Raw genomic sequence first — 12,681 nt, 5'->3', positions numbered from 1 at the left:
TTATTTTTTTTTAAATACATGGTTTTCCATAGTACGACAGCTAACTGTTTAAGTAAGTATGGTATTAAGCTACATGGCGTAATTTGGACGTTCCATATAATCATTGTTGTATTTTATTTTTATATAGTAATATACACTGCACGAAAATCATTTCAGTGTTTATGTGTTACAGGTTGATGAACTGAGAAGCAAACACACAAACACGATCCTCGTGGACGGAGGTGACCAGTACCAGGGGTCTTTGTGGTTCTATCTCTATGGTGGGAAGGTCATGTCTCATTTCATGAACCTTGTGGTATACGACGCAATGGTAAGATATGAATACCCCCCCCCCCCCTTGAGTCTTTCTATATTTCTATATGAATCTTGTGAGATACGATGCAAAGGTAAGATATGGTCCCCCCCCCCCCCTCCCTTTCCCCGTATTTCTAAATGTCTAAATGAATATTGTGGAATACAACGCAATGGTAAGATGTAGGTATCCCACTCTCTTTTTGTCTGTCTTAATGAATCTTGTGGGATACAAGGTCATGTTAAAATGCGATTATCCCAACTTGCGTCTTTGTCTACATGAATCTTGTGGGAAATAAAGCAATAGTAAGTTGTTTTTCTATTTGTTTATCAAGCGATAAAGAAGAAAACATACAACACATATTATCATATTTTAACTTTTTCAGGGCCTGGGTAATCACGAATTCGACAATGGTCCCGATGGTCTGGTTCCATTCTTACACAACGTTACATTCCCCGTGTTGTCCTGTAACATCGACGCTTCCAGCTACCCTGACCTTAACTCTATCAAAAAATCCACGGTGGTCACCCGGTCGGGCGAAAAGATCGGAATCATCGGTTACACAACAGTGGACACACCATTCATTTCCGACTCTAGTAAATATATTCTTTGTTTGTTTGTATTTTTGTTTAAAAGATAACGTTATCTTATATACAGCGCACTAACCACTATGTGTAATCAAGGAAAATGTAGGAAAAGACGACAACTGTGAGGCGCTATTTCAATTTTTGTTTAGACAGAGACAACGCAATTACCGGCCAGGTCCTTATTTCAACCCGAGTCCAATAAGAGAATTTGAGGGAAAGAAAAGCGTTTTGCCAAAGACTCAACTTTGCACAACCGAGACTCGAAAACGGGACCTACCGGCCGTAGACAAGCTGCTCAACTCACTTTTCTGAATTAAAAATTCACCCCAAATACCGGAACATACTCCATGTCTCAATGTTACAAGTTTGTGTTGAGAACATTGGTTATTTAGCTTAAATGCTGACCAACCAACTTCACGGCGTTTGTGTGTGTTGAACCCGTGACCTCAAGAAGTCGGGGAGAAGTGGCTCTAGATTATACTAAAATTTGAAGCGACTTTTTTTCGGGATCGTGGATAGCTCATATACGGTAGAGTCACGATCTCCCCGGCCAGGCGGAGTTGTCGTACCAGTAAGGTCGCGAGTTCGAGCCCCCATCGCCGCCGCGAAGATTTTTATTCTCTGTTGTCTTCTGGCACTTTCCTACTCACTGCATTTCTTGTTCATACCACAAGAGCACCAAGCCGCAAATAGCAAAGAACATAACAGACATTTTCAATCCGAAATTCTGTAAAAGTTGGGATGAGCTTTTAATTTCTCAACAAGACGTGAGCAGACTTTCTCCAGGCATGCCTACTATTACGAAAAATTCGTAAAATGATAATTTCTGATTCTTCGCCTCAAAACGGTATTAAATCGGGACGGTTTAAATGCTGTAAAAAGAATTTTACTTCTTTTTTTTTTAAAGACGAGTTAGGTAATTTATGTTTTATAGAGGAGAATGATTATATTTTTCTAAATTGATAAAAACTAAAGTCCAAGTTATTCAGTGATTTTAACATTAAGAATGCCATTTGATATCTTCTTTACCTCGGCACAACGTGCAAATATTTGCAGGTCTGATAACCAAACACTATTATGGGCTTGATTTAACATTGTCATAATGGACAATATTTTACGTTGGTTTGAAAGTATTTCCATTACATTAATGAGCCCATAATAATTTGAGTTACCAGACCTGCAACTAAGAGGACGTCGCTCCGGCATATACCGCTTCGAGGCGATGAATCACATTTTTCGGTTTGAATGGAACTCGAGCATTATTAATCAATACAATGTTTAGGAAAGGATAATTTTTTGTTTCTGATGTACAAAAATTTTGAATCATTATAAGTGTTATTCAAACTAGAATTGAGATTAAATTGTAAAGTTACAGCGTGTGCGGCTATGTGGTCTTGTGGTATGACACTCGCTTTCGGATCGGAAGGTCCTGGATTCGAATCTCGCTCGGTGCATAGTTGTGTCCTTGGAAAATGCTCTTTACTCACATTCTCTCACCTAACTCGGGTGTAAAATGAGTACATGGCCGTTAAGAGCGTTGTCTCTGTCGGAAAAAATGGTAATACCACATAAGACGCGTCATGTCTCGGTCTAGATGTTACGTGTTGCTGTCGGTCAGGTACCACTTGTAAAGCGCTTTGAGCACGTTAAATGGATATTTCGCTATATAAAAGCTCAAGCTCAAGTTTACTATTATTCCACACAGGAAATTACGAATTAAAAATAGAATGAAGTTGGCAGGTCTGATTTTTTAATTCAGCTTACTTTTGTACAGCCATTTCATTGCTTTTGATAATCGTCGAAGAAGGGATTTTAGCCCAAAACGTCCTTTGATCTTTGGAACTATGATATTGGTATATGTTCAATGCATTTTACAACCAGCTTCCAGAAGTTAGTATTTGCTTCGAAATGTATGAAATTAAGAGATTGTCATATTATGTTTTTAAAAATAGATGAATAAGTAAATAGATAAATATATAAATAGATAACTAAATAAGTAAATAAATAAATATGTAAATAAATAAATTGACTATTCAGTTAATTTAAAAAAAAAATGAAATAAGCCTTTTATACCCTAAATTCATGAAATGTGCTCAATATAGATGTAACTTTTTCTTCCAGAGAACATTGAATTCAGTCCCGAGATAGCCTCCATCCAAGCTGAAGCGGACAAACTTAGGGACCAAGGTGTCAATAAGATTATCGCCATTGGGCACGCGGGATACACCAAAGATAAGGAGATTGCCGAGCAGGTCACAGGAGTGGACGTTATTGTTGGAGGTCACTCCAACACATTCTTGTACACTGGTAAGAATTTGATGAATTGTCTCCCTTATTATACGTTTTAACGCATTTAAACATAGATAAAATGTACATTGGTATGACGTATAATTTGTCCTCCTCGGTAAACTTCATCAAGAGAGGTCACTCTGTAAATCTTTGTACACTGGAAACAATTTCATGGGATGTTTCCCTTGTGTGAATAGTTCAACTACTACTACTACTACTACTACTACTACTACTACTACTACTACTACTACTACTACTACTACTACTACTATACTACTACTACTACTACTACTACTACTACTACTACTACTACTACTACTACTACTACTACTACTACTACTACTACTACTACTACTACTACTACCACTATTACTACTAATACAACTACTATTACTCCTCCTCCTCCTCCTCCTCCTCCTACTACTACTACTACTACTACTACTACTACTACTACTACTACTACTACAACTACTACTACTACTTCTACTACTTCTACTACTTCTACTACTACTACTACTACTACTACTACTACTACTACTACTACTACTACTACTACTACTACTACTACTACTACTACTACTACTACTACTACTACTACTTCTACTACTTCTACTACTTCTACTACTACTACTACTACTACTACTACTACTACTACTACTACTACTACTACTACCACCACCACCACCACCACAGCCACAAGCACGAAACTACTGCTAAATTAGTGCTATCATTGATAGTATTATTATTCTATTTTCAGGTCAATCCCCAAGTACCCAAACTCCAGAGGCAGAATATCCAACTGTTATCACCAACAGAGACGGACAGAAGGTGCTTGTTGTCCAAGACTATGCCTACGGGAAATATCTCGGTGAACTTCGTGTCACGTTTGATGATAACGGAAATGTCCAAAGTTGGACCGGAAACCCCGTTCTTTTGGATCACACTGTAAAGAGAGGTACGGTAGTAATATTTCATTATGGTCCATTGCTATAAATTATAAACGTCAGTGAAAAAATTACGGCCTTCCGCCACGGCACCATTAGATACCCTAGACAATCCATGAAGGAATATAGATAATCCATCAAGCAAGATGTCTGATGTCAACAGGAATCACCCAGGTTGTCCAGAGTGAGCATATTGGAGGTTAATAATCAAGGGAAAAATAACGAAAGTGCCTGATACGGGGATCGAACCCGGGTCCTTCCGAGTCACAGTGCAATGCATCAACCACTCGGCCACTCCGCCCCCCCCCCCTCCTCCTAAGCGTCATCATTGATGAAATAATGCCCAATCAGCATCTTGTATTTATTATTATTGTCAACAATGATGTATTTATATTGAGAAAAGAGCTTTTAGGGCTGACATGTAAGAGTGACACCTCATTTACTATAATTTGTCCTTCGGAGCCATTAGACGATTGAAACCGGATTTTATCCCGGTTTCAATGGCGTGAAACGGACAATAGTAATTGCTTGTTATCCTTTGGATAGGACGCTTGTCTACTGCAAAATACTTTCCGCTAGATCTAACAGACCCATTTACCCATTCACTGCTGGGTGGACAGGGGGGACATAAAAAAATCTCGACTGCACCCAGAATCGTTCACGGTTCCTTTCTTTTTGAAGCAAGTGCTCCACCAAATAAATGAGCTATCGGGACTACTATACGACTAATATATTATGTTAAAAGTGATGAATAACTACAATTATCCTTAGAGAAAGAGGCAATGAACTACGACGCTTCTTCTTTATTGTACAAAAGACTTAACATACATAAGACGGAAACAATGGCTATACGCCAAAATACAAAACAAACGAACAAATTATAAAAAACAACAACAACAACAAAAACAACTAGATCTTGATCTTGAGCTTTTGTATAGCGCAATATCCACTAATCTTGCTCAAGTCGCTTTGCATAAGGTCCCTGACCAACAGCAACACGTAACATATAGAACAAGACATGACACCTGTTAGGCGATATTACAATTTTTTGTTTCAACACAGACAACAAAGTTAACGGCCAGGTACTCATTTTACACCTGAATACGGTAAGAGAATGTAAGTGGTTTAAAGCCTTTTTCAAGGACTTACTATGCGCTGAGCGAGGCTCGAACCCAGGATCTTCCGATCCGAAAACGAGTGTCATACCATAAAACACAACAGCTACACACGAGAGCCATGGCTATTCAACAGCAGCTTTGTTTTTTACAAGATGAACTATCATAGATATGACTCACCGTCTCAAAACGGCATGATGTCAGAATGATTTCAACGAAGTAAATTAACTAAGTCATAATGCTCAGAATTTGATACTTTATGCTTTTAGAAGTTGAAGAAGTTGATGATGTTAGGGGGGGTGGGGGGGGGGAGGGGGAGGCGTGGCTCAGCGGTACGGTCTTTGCTTCGTACCCGAAAGGAACCGAGTTCGAATATCCGCTGCGCTGTGTGGCCTTGAGCAAGTCACTCCGCCCTAGCTCAGTTTGCGGCGCTGCACTGCGGCTAACGCCTGGGTTATTCCAGTCTTCCTTTAGTATCGACCCTAAAGACAAATTTCCCCTAGGAGATGAATAACGAGAATTTTATTTTATCATTTCATTTTTTATTATTTATTGATGTACTTATATCATTAGATTAGAAACAAAAAATTAGCTTTTTATATAGAACAATATCCACTTAACGTGTTCAAAGCGCTTTACAAAGGGTCCCTGACCAATAGCAACGTGTAACATATAAAACTAGACATGACGCTTGTTAGGCGATATTACATTTTCTTCCTACAGAGACAAAGATGTTAACGGCCAGGTACTTAATTTACACCTGAGTACGGTGAGAGAGTGTGAGTAAAGAGCCTTTTCCATGGACACAACTATGCGCCGAGCGAGGCTCGAACCCAGGACCTTCCGATCCGAAAGCGAGTACCATACCACAAGACCACTTAGCCGCACAAAACTCACTCATTTCATTGGAGGCATCCATTTAAACTCAAATTTTATAAAATATACCATTCGGCCCGTAGAACCAGTGTTTATTTCAGTTTCTATAGTGTGAACGGACAAAAGCGATTGCTTTTTACCCTTGAGATAGGCCGCTAATCTATCGCAAAGTACTTTCCGCCAGAACATACAGATCCAGTTTTCCTAATCTCTGCTACTTGTTAAAAAGGTCGATAATATATCGCAAAGTACTTTCCGCCAGAACATACAGATCCAGTTACCTAATCTCTGCTACTTGGTGAACATATAACAAATCTTATAATTTTATAATTCAAGCTTAAAACTTGGATTAAATCATCATATTCACTCCCACATATAATACCACCGAGAGACGACGACTGGACACTTATATCAAATATTATTGTTCCAACTGCTCTAGATTCAATGGTCCTCCAAGATGTTAATTCCTTCCTTCCGGAAATCGAGAAGAGACGGCAAGAAGACATCGGCACGACTTTCGTTGATCTCATTGGGGACAGGGCACAATGCAGGAGAACCGAATGCAATATGGGTAATATTTGTTAGTTTACTCCCTTCATCGGCACAAAATTGTGTATGGTAAAAAGAAAAGGTGGTTTAAATTCTATAGAGAATGAGATTAGCGGATGAGAAGCGTCCCTTGAATGGACGTCACCGGCGGAAAAGTTATTAGAGAGAAAACGTCATGTTGGTTGTGCGCATGCATCTTTTGTCCTCGCTTCCGGTGAAAGCGGCCTGAGACACTTCACCGAAAGCGAGGACGAGAGAGACGCATGCGCAAAACCAAATTGACGTACTCTCTGTAAGGTGACGTTCAATCAAGGGACGCTACTCTTCCGCTAATCTCATTCCCTATAGGCGAAATGAAAAGAAATAAATAAAAATGTTATGGCCAAAAGACGTTCTATAATATAGACACCTGCGTTGAAAATGTCCAATGGCGTCTCATATGCTTTATGCTATATGATTTAATTTCACATTGGTTTTCTCTTTTGTTGTTTCTTATTATATTTCTCTAAATTAAATCATTTTTTCATATGATATAGTTTCTTTTAAAATAATTTCGTACTTTTTATAGCATAGGCCTTAAATAAGAGGTAACTTATGCTCGCTTGATACACCTCTTTACATAGTCATTATTAATTAGATGGAACAACTATTGTAAATGTTTTCAGACTGCAATGTCTTTGGTTAATATCATTCATCTAGGGAACTTGATCACGGACGCCATGGTGAGACAAAATCTCCGACATGCCGACGGACTGGGTTGGAGTCGAGTGACCATTGCTGTGGTCAATGCAGGGGGTATAAGAGCTGACCTTAGGAGGGGTAGGTTTTCTATCTTGCAATTATAGTGTTGTTAAAGGTAATCGTTGGTTATACCTACGATAATAATAATTGTAATGATGATGATGATGATGATGATGATGATGATGATGATGATGATGATGATAATGATAATGATAATAATAATAATAATAATAATAATAATAATAATAATAATAATAATAATAATAATAATAATAATAATAATAATAATAATAATGTTGTCTTCTTTTCCAAAGGAGAGATCAGTGTTGCTGACGTACTTGCAGTCCAGCCATTTGGAAACACTGTGGACATAGTTGAAATCACTGGTCAAACCATCTTGGAAATGCTGGAGCACTGCGCGGCTAACAGGATAGACGAGGCTGACGGCTGGGGTGGATTCTTGCAGTTTTCAGGTGTGTACATCGAAGACAATAATAATAATAATAGATCTTTATTGTCCATAAATATGGCAATTTGTCATTTACTTACACTTGTTATAACGTTATATGATAACTATAACATTGAACAGATATTTCACTCCTATTTATTCTCTCTCTCTCTCTCTCTCTCTCTCTCTCTCTCTCTCTGTGTGTGTGTGTGTGTGTGTGTGTGTGTGTCTGTCTCTCTCTTCCTCTCTTTCTTTCTTGCGTGAGATATACACAACATAAACATATTCATTTCATTTTCAATTCGTTACATTTGTGGCAATTCGACACCAAATATTATCATCATTATCAATTGGTCAATTAATCTAACATTAAATAAATTAATCAGTCAATCAGTCAACGCATTAATTATTGGTTTTGCTGTAGCATATGAAATATTCAACATTTTTATTGCTGATGGAACGAACGTCGATTTATACTTGTTAGTTCTACATTTAAGCTGACAAAACCTTCTCCCAGATGGTAAAAGATTAGATTCATGGTATAAAATATGTTTTTTTTTTTATTGTTGGTAATTGAGAATGCTTTCCTTTCTATTGCTTTTTCATGAATTCTTTCTACTCCATCAAGAGGATGGTTTATTATTTTTGATGGCTCTTTGATTGATTTTGAAATTATTGATTTATCTTTAAGTCGGCATCCTCCAAACCATATAGTGCAGCCAAACGCAATTACACTTTTAATCAACGAGTCATAAACTCATAACATCGTTTTCTACCCTACTTGAAATGTTCTCAATTTCCTTAGGATGTATAATCTTTGGGCAACTTTCTTAGATATTATATTAATATGTTGAGAGAAATTGAGGGAACTATCAATGGTTATTCCTAAATATTTAAAATATTCAACTATCTCAACATCATCTTTATCGATCGACTTGAAGTCGTTTTTATTTTTTACACCAAACACCTGTTCTTTCGTTTTTTCAACATTTATTTCAAGCTGATTTTGTTCACACCAATCGGTGAATGTATTAATTTGTTTGACATAATTCTTTTCGGTAACTTTATCTTTTAATAAGCCAAGGGTAGCAGTATCATCTGCATATTTCACTATAAAATAATTTTCAAAGGGTGGTCTTCAGTCGTTGGTGTATAAGATGTACATGATTGGGGAACTCACGCAGCCTTGGGGACATCCGTTCGACAACGTTCTTTTGTTGGAGATATTTTCACCTAATTTTACACATTGCGGTCTATGGGTCAGAAACTCTTTATACCATTTAATAAGGTAGTTTGGAATATCCATGTTGCATAACTTTTGAAGCAAAATATAAGTGTTCATGGCATTAAAAGCTGACGAAAAGTCAACATACAGGATACTGAAAAAAAAATACATTACACTAGAAGGCAAATTTCATTCCCGTTTTCTTAAATGCTGTAGAAAATCCATTTAGGACGAATGTTATGAATCTTAACCCAATATACGTTGATATTTCTCTTTTTCCAAAAGACAATTGTTCTAATGGAACATACAAGAACGTATCACATATTAGATCGATATTGAGACCTAAAACATGCACTACAGGCTATCAGAATAATACCATGATTTCTTTTTTAGGATGCTCTTCGACAGTAACACTTTTACGTGAATACGTCGGTGAGTTTATGTAAGGAAGCAGGAGAAGAAGAAGAAGAAGAAGAAGAAGAAGAAGAAGAAGAAGAAGAAGAAGAAGAAGAAGAAGAAGAAGAAGAAGAAGAAGAAGAAGAAGAAGAAGAAGAAGAAGAAGAAGTAGAAGAAGAAGAAGAAGAAGAAGAAGAAGAAGAAGAAGAAGAAGAAGAAGAAGAAGAAGAAGAAGAAGAAGAAGAAGAAGAAGAATTCCTGGTGACATCAGGGCCGGTTATCAGATGCCCAAATTAATCATCTTTTTTCTTCCTACAGTTGATAACATTTCCTTTTCGGCACTGATTGTATTTACTGAGAATTTTGTTGTTTTCACGGCATATTTTTGTTACGTCGCCATCGGAAATTCATAGCAGGAAAAAAAAATTGTCCATATTATGAAACAGGACTCCGAGTTGTGTACAACCAAAAAAGACCAGAAGGCAAGAGAGTCTATAGAGTAGACGTGTTATGCTCAGACTGTCTGGTACCAGAATACAAACCCCTGGATAAGATGAAGCGGTACATGGTGCTAATGCAGAATTATCTCAGCAAGGGATCAGAAGGTTATAGCGTCATCAAGGACAATATCATCAAAAAACACACCATAGGTGAGCGGTATGCTGCATATTTTCTGAAATATTTTCTAAAGCTGGGGTAATCTGCAAGAAGTCTGACAGGTGACGAAAGTTCGACACTTTTGAACAGGGCGCCCCAAACTTATTTTTCACACAACTTTAAGAATCGGGCATTAAATAATTGCTGTCATCTTAACCACCAGCTGCTAAATTTACTTTCGATTTCACCTAAAACTTTGTTTTGTCATGCGTAAATTTACCGATTTCAAAATCAGGTTAATCGCGCCCTCAAATGCCTTTTTTCCCTTCAACTAATAATTAGTCCTTGTTTTGAATTAATCCCAGGTTTGAGAGTTTTTTATTATTTAACAAGATGAGGGTCATATTAATCGCTCGATATTTGAAGGACGAGTGTAATGGCCAACCGTTGAAAAACTTGTTTGTTTTTGTGTTTTTTCAGAGTATGGCGCTGTTACCTTCTTGTATTCGAGATCAGGCAAACAGATGCCGTGCTCCTTATCCCATGACATTTTAAATATTCCTTAATTTATAAACCGTAAAGGAGTGGAGCGAATGACAAAAAATTGATTATATAGTTTTAGAGACTATTAGTTTGAAATAGTGTGTTGTCGCATTGTATTGTATAAAATTGCATAGATATAAGTTACATTTTTGAAATTATAAATTCAATTTTCCGCACATTAGCTATTGTACCGTTTCGAGAGACGTGTACTATGTTCAGGTCTTATAGATAGTATGCAGTTGACGTCACTCAAGCCTTTGTTATTGTATTTTGCCATCCGCGTTTGTGAGTGATTCTCACTGAACTGTATTAACCAGACTATAAAAGTTCATGGTTACACACAGTTTTGTGTGTTGGTCCGTTATACTTCCGGATGGCAATGTTATGAGCTTCTTAGCCAAGCGCATACTATCTATAACCCAATGTATTATGGGCTCATTGTTTTAATGGAACTCTCAAAAAATGACACATAACATTGTCCATTACAACAATGTTTAAACTAGGGCCAATAATTGCTTTCAGATGTCAGACCTACATATTATAATGCACATCGGTTTCGAGTCCGTGGGTTACAAATCTTCATCTGGAGAATATCATCGTATTTTCGTATCGTTTTAGAGATAATATGATTTTAAAACCTTTAAACGCTCTTTGTAACCTCTTTGCATGGAAACCATTTTAAAAAGTTATATAACCAACATTCATTGGACACTTTTTGGTATATGTACGGGTTGTGTTGTATCTGTTGCCCAATTAGTCAAGTGAGTGTTGTTTTTTTAATGATTTGTTTAATTAATGAATTTTTGAAATTATTTATTTATCTATTTATTTATTTATTTGTTATATTATATATTATATTATATTATATTATATTATATTATATTATATTATATTATATTATATTATATTATATTATATTATATTATATTATATTATATTATTTTGATTGTTTGCTTTGGTTTATTATTGATTTTTCCTGTTTTGATTTGTTAATTGAAAATCCTATGTCAATGTATAAGTTATATTGACATTTTTCCTAAAATAAACTTTTGAACATTATATCAATGAAGTATTTCATCTTAAATTTGTATCTTATTCCTTTTACATAAATATAATTATAGAAACGTTTCTTCCGTTAACAAATAATCCACTAAAAACAAAACAACAACAACAACAACAACAAAAAGAGTTATGCTTTATCCTGAGTTGAATTTCTCGTGTTAATTTGAATGAAATGGAAAAAATGTCTGAAACATATTTTGACCAAATTTGTCTTTAACCAGATAATGTTGTTTTATACCCACAGGTAGCTTGGACGCGGACATCATGATGGATTACATCAAAGAAAACACACCAATTATGACAGGCCTTGACGGGAGAATTCGCTTCTTGGAAGACACAAAATTGTGTCTATAAATAATAAGTGTTCTTAAAATTAAAGTCGATTTGAAAACAAGCCAATATAAGATTTTTTTTGTCAAACTTGTATTATGCCAGGTGGGACAGGAGCAGACAAGTAAATTTAAAGCCAAAATAATAAGAAATAGACGCTTTCAGTTTTTTCAGTTTAAAAGACTTCCACCATCTTTCTCAAAAAAGCATGTAATTTTAAATAAAGTTCCACATTCTTAACAAGATATTCAATTTTCTGTTTCAGTTCATCTTGATACAATACCGCTTTTAACTTTTGGTTTAAAGAGTACATGTGTAAGTTCCATGGAGCCAAATATGACGTCATATAAAAAGAAATGAACTCAGCAGGAGATGTATTGTCCCATTACTTTTTGACTCCCGGCTTCCTTTTTATTATTTGTCAAAGGAAAACAAAATATGAAGCACACAATATATTGAAGATTCATTTTATCGTATTTTCGCGGATTCAACACGCCCAATTCTCATACACAATTATTCATTTGTCTTCCACCACATCATGATTTGATATGTAATTAATACTCGCAATTTTACAATGTCCATCACTGGGCGTGTCAAAAGTTAGAGAAAAAGCAAAGCTATAAAATTCAGTTTTTTTGTAGTTTTAGATATCTTCTAAATTTTTCAGCGGAAACATGTCATTTTAAC

The 12,681-nt window shown here is 36.2% G+C and overlaps 1 protein-coding gene across 2 annotated transcripts in view; it reads left to right on the top strand.

Moving 5' to 3' along the window:
• Window positions 1-12,239, top strand: part of LOC144968362 (snake venom 5'-nucleotidase-like) — a 35,896-nt gene extending 23,657 nt beyond the window's left edge. For both annotated transcript variants that reach the window (XM_078906639.1, XM_078906640.1), the window contains exons 4-12: window positions 173-310; window positions 678-888; window positions 3,001-3,186; window positions 3,926-4,123; window positions 6,543-6,674; window positions 7,352-7,471; window positions 7,708-7,866; window positions 9,909-10,112; window positions 11,909-12,239. In XM_078906639.1, coding sequence (XP_078762765.1) covers window positions 173-310; window positions 678-888; window positions 3,001-3,186; window positions 3,926-4,123; window positions 6,543-6,674; window positions 7,352-7,471; window positions 7,708-7,866; window positions 9,909-10,112; window positions 11,909-12,018 — 1,458 coding nt within the window. In that variant the 3' untranslated portion in view covers window positions 12,019-12,239. The remainder of the gene's footprint in view (window positions 1-172; window positions 311-677; window positions 889-3,000; window positions 3,187-3,925; window positions 4,124-6,542; window positions 6,675-7,351; window positions 7,472-7,707; window positions 7,867-9,908; window positions 10,113-11,908) is intronic.
• The last annotated feature ends 442 nt before the right edge of the window (window positions 12,240-12,681 follow it).

This window comes from Berghia stephanieae, chromosome 3 (assembly GCF_034508935.2).
Source record: "Berghia stephanieae isolate SIO BIC M18660-M18661 chromosome 3, UCSD_Bste_1.3, whole genome shotgun sequence".
Taxonomy (NCBI): domain Eukaryota; kingdom Metazoa; phylum Mollusca; class Gastropoda; order Nudibranchia; family Aeolidiidae; genus Berghia; species Berghia stephanieae.
The sequence above is the reverse complement of the archived record's forward strand: the minus strand, read 5'-3'. Positions and strand labels throughout refer to the sequence as shown.